This window comes from Hylobates moloch, unplaced genomic scaffold (genome assembly GCF_009828535.3).
Source record: "Hylobates moloch isolate HMO894 unplaced genomic scaffold, HMol_V3 SCAFFOLD_11, whole genome shotgun sequence".
NCBI classification, from domain to species: Eukaryota; Metazoa; Chordata; class Mammalia; order Primates; family Hylobatidae; genus Hylobates; species Hylobates moloch.
Window position 1 is genome coordinate 55,735,828 of NW_026652286.1, and position 17,833 is coordinate 55,753,660.

At 38.4% G+C, this 17,833-nt stretch overlaps 1 protein-coding gene across 21 annotated transcripts in view; it reads right to left on the reverse strand.

The window, feature by feature from the left end:
• Nucleotides 1-17,833, reverse strand: part of DLG2 (discs large MAGUK scaffold protein 2) — a 2,210,459-nt gene that overhangs the window by 76,108 nt on the left and 2,116,518 nt on the right. For all 21 annotated transcript variants that reach the window (XM_032167965.2, XM_032167963.2, XM_032167975.2 and 18 more), the window contains one exon: nucleotides 11,313-11,388. In XM_032167965.2, coding sequence (XP_032023856.1) covers nucleotides 11,313-11,388 — 76 coding nt within the window. The remainder of the gene's footprint in view (nucleotides 1-11,312; nucleotides 11,389-17,833) is intronic.

The following is a 17,833-nucleotide window of genomic DNA, read 5'->3' on the forward strand; positions in this document are numbered from 1 at the left end:
ATTCTCCCTTCCACTGTCCTCCTAGTGGGCAGTTACTTTGCACCATTCGCCTTTTACCCCTTCTCTACCAACTAGTAACTCATTCTATTCAGGATCCCCCACATGTTCATGAATGACATTTTTAACAGTCTCCCCTACATGCCATTGCCATCTATGGGATCCCTTCAATTCCTAGGATGTAGCTCTATGATTTCTCCCCTGAGTCATCCCAACATCCTTCCCTAGGTGTCTCCCTACTCCAGTCACTCCCAAGTCCCCACCATCCATCCTCCCAGCAAGAGTCAACCTCTTTATTCACAAACGCAGCCTGTCACTCCTCCATCCAGTAACCTTGAAGGGCTCCCCAGTACCCAAAGAATAGCCTCTTCAAAAATTTTAAAGGAATACTTAATGTCCTCTGTTACTGGGCCTCAAGCTAAGTTTACAACCTTACCACTGCCCCATTGTGTGTGCCCACTGAATGGAATACTCGCTGGTCACCAGATACTCCTCTATTCGTTTACTTTTGCTCCTGCTGTTTTCTAAGTGTTAAAGTGCACTTACTCCTCATAGACTTAGCTAAAATGCTGCCTTTTCTTGGAACCCTTTCTTAATCGCTCTCACATGGAGTAGGCTCTCCCTCCCATTTGAATACCCATTAAGACTCTATTTATGTTTTGCTAAACTTTTTTTGCCTTATGCTATAGCTGTATGTATATGTATGTGTGTGGTGTGTACCAAAAAGAAAGTCTTGGGATGGCAGAGGTGGGGTCTTCTTCATCTATGTCTCCACCCAGTGGCCAGAGCAGTATCCAGTGCATACAGGAAACTCAAAACCTAGTTATTGAAATAAAAGGAAGTAACGCTCAGATCAAGAGAACCTTCCTCCAAAAGCAACAATAAATTATTTGGTTCTGCATTCACAAGCTATAGCAAAAAAAAAAAAAAAAAAAGTGATCTGTGCCTTCTAATTTACATGATTTTTCTCCTAATACACCATGTTCTTTATTCTCACATTATTTAATTCAATACTTATTGGTTGAGTGCCAAGAACTATTTTAGGCCCTAAATAAGTCATAGTCCTGGCCTTCAAGGAACTTGCTATCTACTCTCCAGAGTTTATTATTATAGTTGAAAAATCACATCTCAGAAAGAGAAGCTATTTGCTCCAGGTCATATAGTCAGAAAAGTTAATAATAGGATAGTCTTATTTTAGAGCTCCCCTTTTTTTTAATCAAAAGGCAAGGTAATTAGGTATTTTTATAAATATTAAGAACATATTGGAAGCTGTTGCTGAAACTCTTTTCAGATATTACAGGTGCTATTTTTTTTTTAAAAAAAACTTTTTTACCCACATATAAACACAATGTATAGTTAAGAGGCAAGATATACTATTTTTTTTTTTTTTTTTTTTTTTGAGACGGAGTCTCGCTTTGTCGCCCAGGCTGGAGTGCAGTGGCGCAATCTCGGCTCACTGCAAGCTCCGCCTCCCGGGTTCACGCCATTCTCCTGCCTCAGCCTCTCCGAGTAGCTGGGACTACAGGCGCCTGCTACCACGCCCGGCTAATTTTTTTTTGTATTTTTAGTAGAGACGGGGTTTCACCGTGGTCTCGATCTCCTGACCTCGTGATCCGCCCGCCTCGGCCTCCCAAAGTGCTGGGATTACAAGCGTGAGCCACCACGCCCGGCCAAGATATACTATTTTTACTTGCTGAGAGTCTGGCAATAATTACCTTAGTGAGCAAGTCAGATGACTGGACATTCACTTCTGCATCTTTATCTTTCAGTGTTGATGTTTTAGCTTTGAGACAGTTAAAAACTTTTGCAAAGTGAAACCTGCAAGCTCAACGGTATGACTTGTAGGCCTATTACTACAGAGTCAGATGAAAGGAAGTCCTATAGTGAATCAGAATTCATTCTTTAATAATTCCCAAAGTAGAAATGGGTTGAGCTAAATTTATAAAACTATACTTGTTATTTATATTATATAACCACATATTATACAACTGCTATTTATATTACTTTTCTTACCATCACTCCTTGAATGGATAGAATTAGCTATGCTAATAACATCTGGAATTCGTTCATATGTAAAAATTTCTAAAGAATCAATTATTTTGATTTGCTTGCACAACAACAGTATGTCATGCAGGGCCCAGCTCTGCTACTTACTAGCTGTAGGAGCTTGGGTAATTTAACTATCCTTTCTAAACTTCAGTTTTCTCGTCTGCAAAACGGGCATATTTATAATATTTACCTCACAGGGTTACTGTTAGCAGCAAATGAGCAATGGTTATAAAAATAATATGTAGAAAATAACACAGATGTTCAGAGTAACTGGTATCCTAAATGAGATGCAATGGTTCTCCAAAGCAGTAAGCACTGATCAAGAGTGTTCTTCTGGAAATTCCTATAGGTAGCTGCACAAGATAGCAGAGAACTCAGAAACCATCTGGATTTGCAGCCAACAGCAGGGGCAGGGGGCGGGGTTTAGAAATCAGTCCCGCTGCCAAGCTCCATCTTCCTGCTCATTAGAGTCAGCCAGTGGTAACTTCTCTCCCCAACTGAACAAGCACAAGGTCAAAAACACCTTATGCAAATGTACGCAGGGCAGTTTTGGCAACTCTCCCTTCTTCCTCTGTGCAAAAAGAGATTTGGCATCTAAAGAAAAGAGTACTGTTATGAAGTTTTTCATTCTAGCCTTATAAAGGTGAGAGTTTAAGAGGTATGTGCTTGTGGGTAGGGGTGGGCAAAAGACTAATATTTCTTAGTACTTTACATATATTGTATCTTTTAATATGATTTCTATTTTTACATATTAGGCTTAGATAAGTTATGATAATTGATAGGAGTTGGTTATTCTGTCTGATTCCAAACTTTTCCACTGTGCCTGTGTATCTCAAATTAGTAGCATGCCTAACAAAATCTCTGGGGAGCTTGTTAAAATGCAGCTTTCCTGCCCCCATCCCCAGAGATTCTGATCCTGCAGGACGGGGGTTAAGCCTGGTCACCTCCATTTTTAATAAGCACCTCAGCTGATTCTGATGTAGATGCTGCAGGATACACTTTTCTTTTCCCTGCTGAAAATTTTCTAGTTTCTTCTCTCCACAGCTACTCTATGGTCCTGGGTCAGGTCTTTTCCATCCCTTACCTGAATTATTGAAATGGATCCCTGCCCTCTGCGGCTGCCTCCCTCTGGAAATTTATTTCACACCACAGCAAATTGATCTGCTAAACTCTAATCTAACCTCTACTGAATTCCTCCCAAGGCTTTCCACTGTCCTCAAGATGGAGGACCTTCATGACCTGGTTTCCAACTTCTCTGCGTTGTCTCTGAACACTTGAAGCTTTGTATTTATGCTTTGCACTTAAGTAATATTAAGCTTTCTTGGCTTCCCTGAGCACACTGGGCTGTTTCCTGATTTCTGCCAACAACACTCTTTTCATCTTTTTACACCTGATTAGATTTTACTGATTCTTCAAGGCTCATTTTGAATGATATCTCTTTTAGAAACTAAAATATATTGCAAACATGAGTATGTGTGTGTGTGTGTGTGTGCACTGTGAACAGATTTTTCAGTTATAAATTACGCATTTTGTATATAAGGTTGCAGATTAACTTGACAGTTTCAATGGCAGTGCTTTTTGGACCAAAGTGGCAGAAATGCATGTGCACAAAAATACGTAAGGAATGTAGTTTATTCTCCATCCCTTTCCACAGAATAGCAGTTTCATCATCAGCAACTTGAGACAAATAAATAGACTATGAGGAATACATAAAATAATATGAACTTTTTCATCCCAAAATGTTCCTTGAGTTCCATCGGCTTTCAGGGTTTACATAGGACACGACTTAACATGTCTCAGACATGGAGACTTGACTGGGGTTTCCTCTGAGAAACATTTTCAGAAAAGCCACTAGCACATCTTGATCATACAATTATCTGTGTGCTGGCTCAGGTGGTTCTCAGTGGACATGGGAACTCAAGGTTTGGATAGATGTGATTATCACATTCAAAAGAAAATATAACAAATTAGAAAGTGTCTCCACGTTGGGCTATTGAAGCTGCAAAATTCCCTGGACATATGCCTATCTTTGTTCTTTATATATAAAAATATAAGACTGGTTAAAACCACACTGCATGCAGTATAGGGAAAGAATCCGAGAGGAAAGGTGAGCCAGGAAGACCAGTAAGGAAGGTGTTAGAAGGCTTGGAATAAGAAAAGTAATAACAAAGACATCAAAGAGTAGCCTCTTCTGAGTTTATTCACCTTGAGGGCAAAGCCTGCCTTCCTGATGCCCCCTGGAGTGCAGCAGTATGGCTCTCCTTCTACCTCTCCTCCATGGATCTCTAGATCACCTCTGGACATTTGAGATCTTTGCCTGGCTCTGACCATTCCAAGACTGGCTCCATTAAAGAGCTTTCTTTTGAGGGCAGTAATGACATTTCTTTTGTCAAAATGTCACTTTGAAGCTGTGACAAAATCAATCCCCATAACTCACTCTGGTGAAGCAAATAAAATTCCCATCTTGCTAACGAAATACTGACTGTCACATAGATTTTTTGATAAGTGACACAATAGCAGGCTCTGCTACCAGCTCTTTGTGTGTCCCAGAGAAATGAGTTTCAGTTTCTTCATTTGTAAATGAAGTCAATGGCCATATGGAAAGTTCTAAGAATCTATGAAATAGAAATGAGATTTCTCAATGCCAGCTGCAGTTTGATTTTGGGAGTTTGCTATCAACCTATCACTGTAGGTTCTGCCCCATCCCCTCTCTCATAATCAACATCTCCTCTTAAAGGGAGCGTAAGGCTTTAGAAAAAGAAATAGAATATTACTAGGAACAATCAGGACAAATGTCCAAGGATGATAGTCCTCTCTGATCTCTTTAGAAATGGTTTCCTATTTTGCTTTCGTATTGCCACTGTTTTGAGATCAGGTTTTCAGAATCTTACACCCAGAATACTGTAATAGCTTTCTCAAACATTTCCTACTGTCAGTCTCTCTCTCTCTTCCAACCTTTCCTTCCCACAGCTGCCAGACTGATCTCTCAGAAACCCACTTCTGAACATTCCATTCCCTTTGCTCTATGCATTGAGTAGCTAGTGTGTTTCAGGTAGACATCGTGCTAGGTGCTGGGGCATAAAGATGAGTAGATTCAGATCCTTGCCTAGAAGGACCTCATAATACAGCATGTATAGGCAATGATATAGGTACCTTCAGGGCATTAGCCCAGAGAAAATCAACCTAGTCTGGTTGTTCACAACCCTTAAAATTCTTTATTGCTTACAGGATAAAGTATAAGTTTTCTGGAAAATTTTAGGCGTCAAAACTGACTTGAGTCTAACTTTCCAGTTCTGATTCTTTTCATTCTCCTTCACAAATTATTCCTTGTAATGAAAGTGAACCATGTTTTATTTCATACTTATTCTGTATCTTACTCCTAACCCCAGTCCCTATTTTCCTAATCCTGCAACACCCCCTAATTCAATCTGGAATCTCCTTTTCTGCACTGAAAACATGTTTTCTGCCCTTCTCCTTTGGTATTAATCACTTCCTCCCTGTAGACACTCATTCTCTCTCCCAGAAGACCTGCCCCATCAGGACAGTGACCATGATTTATTCATCTTTACGCTTCCGCATTACTTATCTAGCTGCCTTGTATTTGATCTAATAAAGGTTTATTAAATAAATGCATGAAGTCATTCACCAAGACTTGTTCCCTCATTTTATTTTAGCAGGCCACAGTGAGAAAGTGTGTAGCTCTGAGCTCACTTTAGAATGTTCTCCTTCAGAAATATGTGCATCATCTAGGAAAACCAGCTTCTCCTCAGGATTTAAGTTTATGCCCAAGTTAGGTTTTGACAAAGCTAAACCCAGTTCAATTTACTTCTTTGTTTTTCTTAAATTGCACAAGTGTTACATGATGTCAAAAAAAAAAGAGAAAGCGTGCTATAGTAAACAGATTGTGAACTTTGGAATCAATACAAAAAAAGTATTTTTCTTCATCTCTCTAAGCCTCAGTTTCTTTAAATATATAAAGAAGAAATAAATGATTTCCTTTGAAGTCTTGTGGTGATTAAGAGATGTATGTATGCCAGGCATTGTGGGATTCCAGCACTTTGGGAGGCCAAGGCAGGAGGATTGCTTGAGCCCAAGAGTTTGAGACCAGCCTGGGCAACAGAGAGAGATCTTGTCTCTACAATTTTTTTTTAAAAGAGAGATGTATGTAAACTGTCTGGGTTTTTATAATGGATACTCATATTACTTCAGATAACAACTATCATCGCTGTTCTGTCCCGTAAGTAAACAGGACTATTTATTTATTTATACCATACCTTACTTTAGAAAGGGTTTACAACATAAAAGAGACACACATTGCACGTTGCTGACATACAGTAAGGATACTGATAGCTCTCTCATACTCTGTCTTACATATATTTCCCTTTCTTAAATTATAGACTTAAAAAAGAAGTTTAGCTTAAATCACTAGTCACTGATTTTTCAATGCAGAACAGCTTGATTCTGAAGATTATGCAATTTCCTAAACCTCTCAATAAGTAACAGAATGGATGGTTAATGATGAAATTGATTTAAAAAAAGGTAGAAGGACAATAAAAGAAATTAAGGGGTGCTTAAGTTTTCACCAGAGGCTTGTTTGACTAGAGACTCATTAGAAACTTAATAGACATTCCCAGGGGAGCTTGATTGCATTGCTATCTGGGGCACTGAGATGGGTCTTAGGGAGACCTATCCAAATAGATGGCTGTTTGAAGTTTAGGGATCTGCATAGGTTGGACTTATCTAGGCTACTGACACAATAGCCCGCTTTTCTTTGCATGTGTAGACATAGACTTTGTAAAGGCACACAGAGTGGATAGAAATCCTGGGTATTTCATTAGTAGCAGATGGGCACTTTCAAATGAAGAACCTCAGATTTCTTCATGTATACTTTCAAAATCCAATAAGCTTCTAACCTCATAGCCAGGTCTTCCATACAAGCTTTCTGGCCTTTCTGACCTTCTTTGTCAACCTCATTTGCTACAACTCCCACCATGACCTTTGCACACTGGTGTCCTTGACTGGCTTAACCCTATTCCAACATGTCTGCAATTTCCACTATCATGTTCATGCTTTTTCCTATGTATGTGGCAAACTCCTACTAAAAATTTAAGATCTCATTCAAATATTGCCTCTTTGAAGCCTTCTCTTTTACCTAAGCCATATTTGTAATGCTCTACTTCCTCTGGCTTCAACAGAATCAGGTATAGTGTGGAGTAATAGAAAGGGCAGGCTTCTGTTGTCAAAATGATCTCAACCTGATGCTTGCACCTACTAACTGTGTGATCTTAGGCAAGCTAGTTAATCTTCCTGAGGCTCAGGCTCCTGATTTTTAAAATAAAGACTGTTCATTCCCTAAATTTATGGAAAACATTAGTGATGCTGTATTATCATTGTTTGCCTGCTTATATTTCTCTTTTTGAGCCTGCCGGGTGTTTTGCAGCACTCAGTGTTATTGCAATCAATGAAGAGTTCTGGAAAAGTAACTCAAGCACTGACAGTCACATTAAAGTCCAAGTTCATCTATAAAGTGCTCTCTGGTCATTCCTGTGACCTTTAATTTAAATTCTTATAGCTCGTGTACATACTACTAATAAGGCTCTTGTCACAGCCTGCTTTCACAGATACTAATTTAATCTAAGCTCCTCCAGGGCAATAACCTTGGCTTTCACTCTGGGCTCCTCAGGACATTTCACAATGCTCTGAAAATGCCAGCTAATGATAAGGTTATTTAAAACACCCTATTATCCTTCTCACTCCAGACAATTTTCCTCCTCATTTTATGCTGAATTTATCCCAAGCTCCCAGAGAATGAGGCCTCTGCATCAATGACTTATTCCTGTAGTCCTTGCCTCTAGTTCAAAGTGAGTGGCATCTCCTGACCCAGCTTTCCCAACTCTCCACATAGTTGTTCTCTCCTTTCCTCAGTGCCTTTTATCTTTTGTTAATGGTTCTTTGCTTTCTACTTCTGGACAAGTCTTCTTATTGATGTATTTTCTCATAAAGATTTGGAAAACTTTGATTTATTACCAATTAATGTGTGAGTAAATCTTATGGAGAGTTACTAACGTAAGGCACCCTAAAAAATCATTGAATCCAGCAACTGCAAATAGAGAATAATTCTCAATGTTGTACTAGAGATGACTCAATCATAGCACTCTTTTTTTCTTCTAAGATCATTTATGGCCTCAGAATCCTTTTTCAAAACAATACTCCAGATATAAACTATCAATCCATTAGTCTACATAGGAGATAAAACTTGTTTGACATCCCTGCTGTAGTTTAAAGATTTTATTTTTGTAATAAGGCCCAAAGAACAATAGTGACTTAGTAGTGAGCTGAAACCAGAACCCAGGTTATTGACCTTCCTGATTTTCCATTCAGGGCTTCCCTTCTCAGATGATTACTCCTTTCTTTCAATAGCCAAGTCCTATAATTTACAACTATTCATTGGCAAATGCCTAATAGTGTTTAACATGTATAATTAGAAAGCACATCATATATATTTCAGCCTTACTGAAAAGACATCTGGCCTCTCACTGATGTTAGGAGCTCTTGGGGAAAAGGGCCCATGTTAGACTTTGTGTCCTTTTAAAGTTCTAGTCCTGTTTCTGGCACATGGTAGGTATTCAATAAAAATCCTCTCACATATATCCAACTCTATCTGTCTGTCTGTCTATCTATCTATCCATCTATCTCAAACAAATAGGAGGTCTATCCTTAAATTCTCACCAGGAATCATGGAAAAAAAAATCCTACCTCTTGTATACAAGTAGTATTTGTTTGAAAGGACTTTATGTCATGATGTCACATACCCTCACTTCTATGTAGAATGACATCCTATGTTTCAATAAATTTTTATTTTATTTGAATATTTTAGGGGAGGGTAAATTATTATGTCAATGACTGGGCTCCCTTATGATTCTAGAAATAGAAGGGGCAGTGCTATGATTCAGGCCTCAAAATCCCTGAGAAATGATAGCTTTTTTTTTTTTTACTTGTTTTTCATGGTGACAGCAATTGACCATAACTTGTGATTCTGTATGATATTCACAAACTACAATTGTTAGGATAGAAAGGCGAAGGAAAGGATATGAAGAAAAAGAGAACAGGAAGAGAGAAGGTGGGAAAGTTATTTTACAACACAGCAGTAAGATATAGTATTATCTCTTCAAGGAATAGATTTAAAAAGCTGTACAAGCCACAGCTAACATCACACTTTATGGCAAAAGACCGAATGCATTTCTGTTAATGTCAGGAACAAGATAAAAATGTCTGCTGTTGCCATTTCTAACATTATACTGAAGGTTCTAGCTGCTGCAATTAAGCAAGGAAAAAAGGCATCCATATTTGAAGGAAAGAAGCAAAACTCTCTCTTTTTGCATGTGTATCTTGTATATAGAAAACCCTGAGGAATTCACTAAAAAACTGTGGCTTTAGCAAGGTTGCAGGATATAAGATTGGTATATAAATAATTATATTTATGTACATCTGCAATGAACAATCCAAAAATGAAATTAAGAAGACAATTCATATGCAAAAGAATGAAATCAGAACCCTAACTCATACAACGTACAAATACTAAATCAACATGAATCAACCACCTAAATGTAAGAGCTAAAATTATAAAACTCTTAGAAGAAAATATGATATAAATCTTCATGACTTTCATTAGGCAATGGTTTCTTAGATATGACACCAAAAGCAAAAATAAAAGAAAAAATACACACATTGGACTTCACCAAAATTAGAACATTTTGTGTACAAAGAACACTGTAAAGAAAATGAAGACAACCCATAGAGTGGGACAAATATTGCAAAGCATATATCTCATAAAGGATTAATAACCCAACTATATAAAGAACTTCTGCAACTCAACAATAACAAGACAACCCAATTTAAAAATGGGCAAAGGATCTCAATAAATGTTTCTCCAAATAATATATACAAATGGCCAATAAGCACATGAAAATATGCTCAATATCAACAGTCATTAAGGAAACGAAAATCAAAACCACAGTGAGATACCACTTCATACCAACTAAGATGGCTGTAATCAGAAAGACATATAATAACAAGGATGTGGAGAAATTGGGACCCTCATGCATTGTTGTGGAAATGTAAAATGGTGCAACCACTTTGGAAAACAGCCTGTCAGTTCCTCAAAATGTTAAGCATAGAGTTACTATATGACCCAACAATCTCACTCCTAGGCGTGCAGCCAATGGAAATAAAAACATATGTCACAGAAAAGTTTGTACACAAATGCTCATAGCAGCATTATCCATAATAACTAAAAATTGAAAACAATTGAAATGTCCATCAACTGATAAATGAACAGATTAAATGTGGCATATCCATACAATGGAATATTATTTGGCAATAAGAAGAAATGAAGTACTTACACATTCTACAACACAAATGCGTCCTGAAAACATAATGTAAATGAAAAAAGCAGCCCCAAAAGACCACATGGTGTATAATTTCATTTATATAAAATAGCCAAGATAGGCAAATCCATAGGGACAAAAAGTAGATTAGTGGTTGCCTGTGTTGGGGTGGGAGGATGGGGAAATGGGAGGTGACTGTCAATGCATATAGGGTTTCTTTATGGAGTGATGAAATGCTCTAAAATTGATTGTGGTGATGGTTGAATAATTCTAAGTACACCAAAAACCACTGGATTGTATTTTTTAAGTGGGTGAGTTACATTGTATGCAAATTTTATCTTAGAAAGCTGTTATTTTAAAAACACATACATATGTATATGTGAGTAAATATTCTAATTTTGATGGCTAAATTTTAGTTATTCTTTTCTATGTCTGTCACAACAATCCATGTATTCACTAGATAATCCATGTTTCTATGACTACTGTCTTAGCTTCATAATGTGAAACAGACTAGATATGTTTTCTGATGAGCAGATACTTTTTATAAAATCCATCCTTTTAGAACATTAATTTAAAAGGAAAAAACTTAAACAAAAACCACCTAAACTATCTTGTTCTTCTTCATTGTAGTCATTACATCACCTTCGTCAACACATTGCTCTGCTAACCACTTGCAGCTTTACTCCCAGTGTTTAAATATATTTACCATAAATCCATTTCATCAGAAATGACATTATTAACTTCAGCAATATATTTGTAACAGTGCTCTACTGTCTGGTACCTTCATAATTTGTTTGCTACTGAAAGCCTAAGTGTGGTAATTATAGTTAAATCCATGGCAACTGAGAGAACTTGATGTTTCCATCATTTTGTACCTACCCCTTTCGAATCAATCACTCCAGGTTTGGCATTAAACTTCACTGTCTTCAATCGGGCACGTTCCTTTCTTTCCACCCTAAAGCAAATTGAGAATAAAGAGTCTCTCACATGACAAGGCATTTATGACTAAGTTCCATATTAAGTGAAGAACATTTTTTCCTCCTATCCTTGCAGCTCAAATAAAATGTGTTCTAAAATATTTCTCTTCCTTTGTTCCATATAAAAAATCTTGGTACAAAGTCTCTAAGTTTCTAACATGTCCCTTGAAATTACTCCGATACATATACTGAGAGTCATGTCATGGTATTTGTAAGCAACAGAGAGGTAGAAAAAATAATATTATTTAAATGCTTAAATAATTAAATCAAAATCTATTTCAAGAAATCTCAGTCCATAAAGATGAACACCTATACTGGAGACTAAACAAGCTTTACCTCCCCTCTCCTCTTCTCTCCTCCCCTTTTCTTCTTTGTTTTTCCTTCTCTTCCTCTTAAGAACGCTAGTGTATTTAGCTTCACTTTTTAACGAAACATGTTATATATAATCTGAGCTTTTCCTTTTCCCCAATGTCCCTCTGTCATCTCTGCAGATTCATTGTTTTCCTGCTACTTCATTTATTCATTAAACACTTATTGACTGCCTACCATGTATCAAGCAAGGAGCTGGGGAACAAAGAAAAAATATTCTAAAAGCATGACTGCAATGAATTCTTAGCACTGTTCTTTTGGCAAGAACAGTGGTATAAACAAACACAGAAAATGCTGTAGAACAAGATGGCTGATATCAATGTGGGAGCACCTATCTCATTGGGAGGGTGCAAAGGAGGAGTAGAAAGCATTAGGATGGGCTTCTTGGAGGAAATGTCAATTTATCTGAGATTGAAGGATTAGAAAGAGTTTGTCAGTAGGGAAATTTCAGGGGGATTTTTCACAGAAGGAACAACACATGCCTCAACCTGAAGATATGAGTGAGCTACAAGATTGCAGAAAGATTCTAGTACAGGGTACATAGGGGATATATAGGATAGGGTGATAGGGCTAGCGAGGTGACAGACTCCTTATAATGGGTATCCATCCACATTAAGGACTTGAGTTTTTTCCTTGGGAATCATCATAAGTTCTTAGAGGATATAAAGCAGTGAAGTGATAAAATCAGATCAGGTTTTAAATAAACAACCCTGGTCGAAGTGGAAGATAGACTGAAGGAGGGAAGGAGCATAAGGAAGCTGGGGGCCTATTTAGAAGCTGTTGCCATAGTCCAGGCGAGAAATAATGAGAAATGATAGTGGGGTGGAGAAGAGGGAAAGGCTTGAGAAATATTAGGAAAATAAAATTGGTTGGACTCATGCCTCTTTGAAGGCCAGGGTTGAAAAAGGGGAAAATAATCTAAATATTTCCCTGATTCTTCTGAGACCCTCCAGTTAGAAATGATTGCTCCTTTCTAACTGGAACAGTCTCCATGTCAGCATTACCTCTTGATTTCCTTGTGTTTACTTACATTTGCACTGCATATACAGGGTTGTATGTACCTTAAGGTACAAGCCCACTTATCACTTGATGGTGTTTTATAGCAAGTCCTCAATAAATAATTGTCCAACAAAAATAATATTCATTGCATTGTTTTAACATGACTTCTTGTTTAAATATTGCTAGCTTTAAATTCAAAGATGTGGGGGAAAAAAGAGAAAGAAAAAACCCGAACCTACAGAAACTTAGTGGTTTGTGAAGTCTAAGCTATTCATAGATCAATAATTAACAGCATACTCCTTTCTAACTGAGAGCTCTTTTGTGTTCCCAACTGAAACACAGTGAAGATCAGGGTTTCTATAGTTACAGAATGGAATCGCAGAATATATTTATTTCAGTGTGAGAGTAGAATATCCTAGTGGAAACAGCTGAACAAAATTTTTCAAATCTAACGTAATATATTAAAACAATGTGAGGCCGGGTGCGGTGGCTCATGCCTGTAATCCCAACACTTTGGGAGGCTGAGGCAGGTGTGGATCACCTGAGGTCAGGAGTTCGAGACCCGCCTGGCCAACAGGGTGAAACCCTGTTTCTACTAAAAATACAAAAACAAAAATTAACCGGGTGTGTTGGCGGACACCTGGAATCCCAGCTACTCGGGAGGCTGAGGCAGGAGAGTCACTTGAACCTGGGAGGTGGAGGTTGCAGTGAACCTAGATCATGCCATTGCACTCTAGCCTGGGCGACAGAGCGAGACTTCGTCTCCCCAATAAATAAATAAATATAAATAAATAATAAGTAAAACAATGTGTTCCACCAAGAGTGTCTACTTGCACCAGGCATACAACAGTTGGGGAGAAAGCAAGATAGATTCCAGATAAGATGAGCTGCCAAGTGGAAAATGCTCACTGATAAAATGCCTCCTTTGAGCTTCATCACTTCATCACCTTTTCTCGATTTTAATCCAAGTGCAAATGATAATTTAAATTCATCTCTTTGTATTCCTCTAAAACTGTTGTTACAGCCCTAACTTTATTTCGGCTTCTTTGCATTAACTGGGCTATAGTCAATGCTTTGGCATCATTCACTGATACCAAAATGATGGTAGTATGCAGAGAATACATGGTTATTTGATTAGGGTATGCAGATAAATTCTGCATAAACCCACAGAACTCACACAGGTTCCAAACATACACAATGTTAGGAGGAACTCAGTATTCAACTCTCAGAACTGTTTGGACAGAGCATTCTAATACTGTCCCCTGCCCTGCACCCCAACCCCATTTCTATGTTTATCCTTTTCAATTTTCTTGAGAAATGTCTCTGTTAGGAAGATTTTAATGGTTCATCCCTTAAATTTTAAAAAGGTTGCAAAGAATATTAAGTCAGCCAGACACACACACAGACACACACAAATTACACACACACACATACACTCACCTACCATTTGCTATAGTTTATTGTTAATCTTCAAACAGGTAATAGAGAAAGTAAAAAAAGAAATTGAAGCCATATGGAGGTCACATACTTCCAGTTCACTCATGAAGGAAGTTGAAAAGCTTTGCTTCCTATTTAGGTTGAAAGTTGTGGCACTATTCACAATAGCAAAGACTTGGAACCAACCCAAATGTCCAACAACGATAGACTGGATTAAGAAAATGTGGCACATATACACCATGGAATACTATGCAGCCATAAAAAATGATGAGTTCATGTCCTTTGTAGGGACATGGATGAAACTGGAAAACATCATTCTCAGTAAACTATCGCAAGGACAAAAAACCAAACACCGCATGTTCTCACTCATAGGTGGGAATTGAACAATGAGAACTCATGGACACAGGAAGGGGAACATCACACTCCGGGGACTGTTGTGGGTTGGAGGGAGAGGGAGGGATAGTATTAGGAGATATACCTAATGCTAAATGACGAGTTAATGGGTGCAGCAAACCAACACGGCACATGGACACATATGTAACAAACCTACACATTGTGCACATGTACCCTAAAACCTAAAGTATAATAATAAAATAATAATAATAATAATATAAGTGGCTGCTGAAGTTGCAACATATAATTATTAATAAAGTTCCTTCACATTTACATCATCTCATTTGGTCCCCACAACAACGTAAGGATTTAGGTATTACCAATCTCATTTTATGACCAAAGAAACTGAGACTTGAAGCTTGCCAGACCAGAAAGTGGTAGAAACAGAGCCTGAACATACATTCTCTGACAGCTAACTTCAGTGTCTGTCCAAAGCCACTCAATTTGGGAAACAGCATTCAGGTACCTCCCAAGCCTGCATTATCCAAATTCTCAACAAACGTGAGATTTTTGGATGCAGTTTCCACAGTTTGAAGGCACACACATCTCCTTAGAAGTCTGGGCTGAGGTTTTCACAAATGATAACCAATGTACCCTTGCATCCCCATCTCCCTAATGTCCTGAATGCTATGAATATTATTAATTATTAAATAAACCACAACCAAATTTAAGAATACAATCGAGTTAGTAGCATACCACAAGAAGTTGACCTCAAAATTCAGAATAAATTTACTTTAAACATGGAAATCTGCTTAGTTAAATCCCTATTTGAGTTGATCTGTCTCCTCAGCACATCAGCAACCCTAATAGTGCATTCCCATCACAGAGGCTTGCATTACTGCCTCTTGGGGTTCTCTGCAAACCTCTTTCCTTGAGAGGGAGGCTATGTCTGTGGCTTATCTTCCTCATCTGCCTCAGCCCTTTCCTCTCTCCTAGCTCTTTCTGGGATGCATGTGAATGGTTTACTGTTGAAATGAGCGTTAAGTCTGGAAAAGAGGGCTCTAAATAATGTGGTGTTTTTTTTTTTTTTCTGGCAACAAAAGCTCAAATTTTGAAAAATGGAAAACAGCTATTATTGGAATGTACACCAAGTGTTAGAAACTGTGCTAAGCACTTCACCTATAATATCTATAATCCAGGGCTTGACATGAGCTGGGTACGTAGATGCTTAATGAGCCTTTGTTGAATGAGTAAATAAATGAACTCTCAAGGGGGCTACTAGTTCTTTACCTAATTGTGAAAACAATTAGGTAAGGGAGTTTAAGTGAATTGCTGAACAACTAGTTTTTCCCATAAAAAGTGATTTGCCATTTCACATCTTACTTTCTTGGTAAGAATCTAGGTAAAAGTTTAGCATCACTTTTTCTTATTGTTTTACTGAGTAAGACTTCTTTGGCTAGTAAATATTAAGGTCCAAAGGCTTTCACCTAAAGAAATTGTGGACCACCTGAAGAGACAGACCAAATCTCAATGACAACAATTGCCTTACTTCCCCACTCACACTTAGACTCAAGCAATTAATTAGACTGTTTGAGCAGAAATAATCCTCCCTGTCCAAGTCTCATCACTGACCAAAATACCAAAAACATAAATGGAATGGCAAAATTTGAACAATCAGTTCTGACATTTCACATCTCCAGAGAGCACCAAATGGCCATGCTTTAATAAGCCCAACTGTCTCCTTCTCCCCCATCTGGCATTTTTAGGTTCTGGCCAAACCCATAATTGGGTCAGGCTTGGAGCACTGGACAGTGGGAACATCACTTGTCCCTGGGAGTTCCTATCTCTATGCTCCACAGGTCCTGTTGGAGAGAGAATTAGAATGTCACCCACATTAGTGGCCACAGGCTTGCTGTGAAAGCTAGGTGAGTAAACTCTTATATAATGCCAGCCATATGCTGCCATCTGAGAGCCCAAGTGACCAGTCACTAGGGAATAATGAATAGTCTCTTTGAGAGAGCATGGGACAGCCAGGCGCGGTGGCTTATGCCTGTAATCCCAGCATTTTGGGAGGCCGAGGCGGGCGGATCACCAGAGGTCAAGAGTTCGAGACCAGTCTGGCCAATATGGCAAAATCTCGTCTCTCCTAAAAATACAAAAATTAGCCGGGCATGGTGGCAGGCGTCTGTAATCCCAGCTACTCAGGAGGCTGAGGCAGGAGAATAGCTTGAACCCGAGAGGTGGAGGTTGCAGTGAGTTGGGATTGTACTCCAGCCTGGGCAACAAAAGTGAGACTCCATCTCAAAAAAAAAAAAAAAAAAAAGAAGAGACCATGGAACAAAACCCAGTTTGGCCTCTTAACACACTATGTAATCTCAGAAAAGTGATTCTATGCTAAGAGCCCAGATTTTAAAGTCACACAAGCCTCGGTTTGAATTCTGCCTCTTCCACTTACTAGGTCTATAACTTAGGATGGTCCTCAACCTCTTAGGATTTCAGATTTTGTGTTGATACAATTAGTAGTGCAGACTTCAAAAATTTTTAATGAATGTTAAATGAGATAATACAAGAAAATTGTTTAGCACAATGTCTGATCTATAGTAAGAACTCACTATACAATAGGTTGCTACAAAGATGATTATGATAATGCTGCCCATGATATCACTTCTCATTACTGGTCCCAATTTCCTTACTTGTAAAAAGGAAGTAATACAGGTACCCTACTTCAGGTGCTCACTGCCAAGTCAGTCCCTTTATGCCAGGTGGGAGCAAGACATGGACTTCCATTTTTCCCTCTTAAGAGACCCTGCCACCAGACTTGAGAGCTGTAGGGCCAACAAGAGCCCCAAACCTTTGCAGTTGCTCATAGAGACATCAGAAAAGCATGTGTCTGAATCCAGGCTTAGCCCTCTGCTGCCACTGTAATTTTGACAAGCTACTTGAATTATCTGACTTTCTATTTCCTTACTTGGCATATGCTCCTAGGGTAGTGTGTTCCTGGTGTAGTGTAAAGCCATCTGGCTTTGCTATCAAAGAGACTGGTGTTTGGTCAGTGGCTGGCTGTGTATTTTTGGGTAAGTTACTCGACTTCTCTGATCCTCAGTTTCCTTATGAGGTTTTCGTGAAGATTAAATTAAAATCATGTATTTGAAAGCACCTGGTGCAATACATGATCAGTGCTGTTATCAGATGGAATTCACTCTCTGTCTGCTGCCGTTTCACTTTCCTGGCCTTTACAAATATAGCCCTCATTGCCCTAATCACAGAGTAGCTGTGCCACAGTTA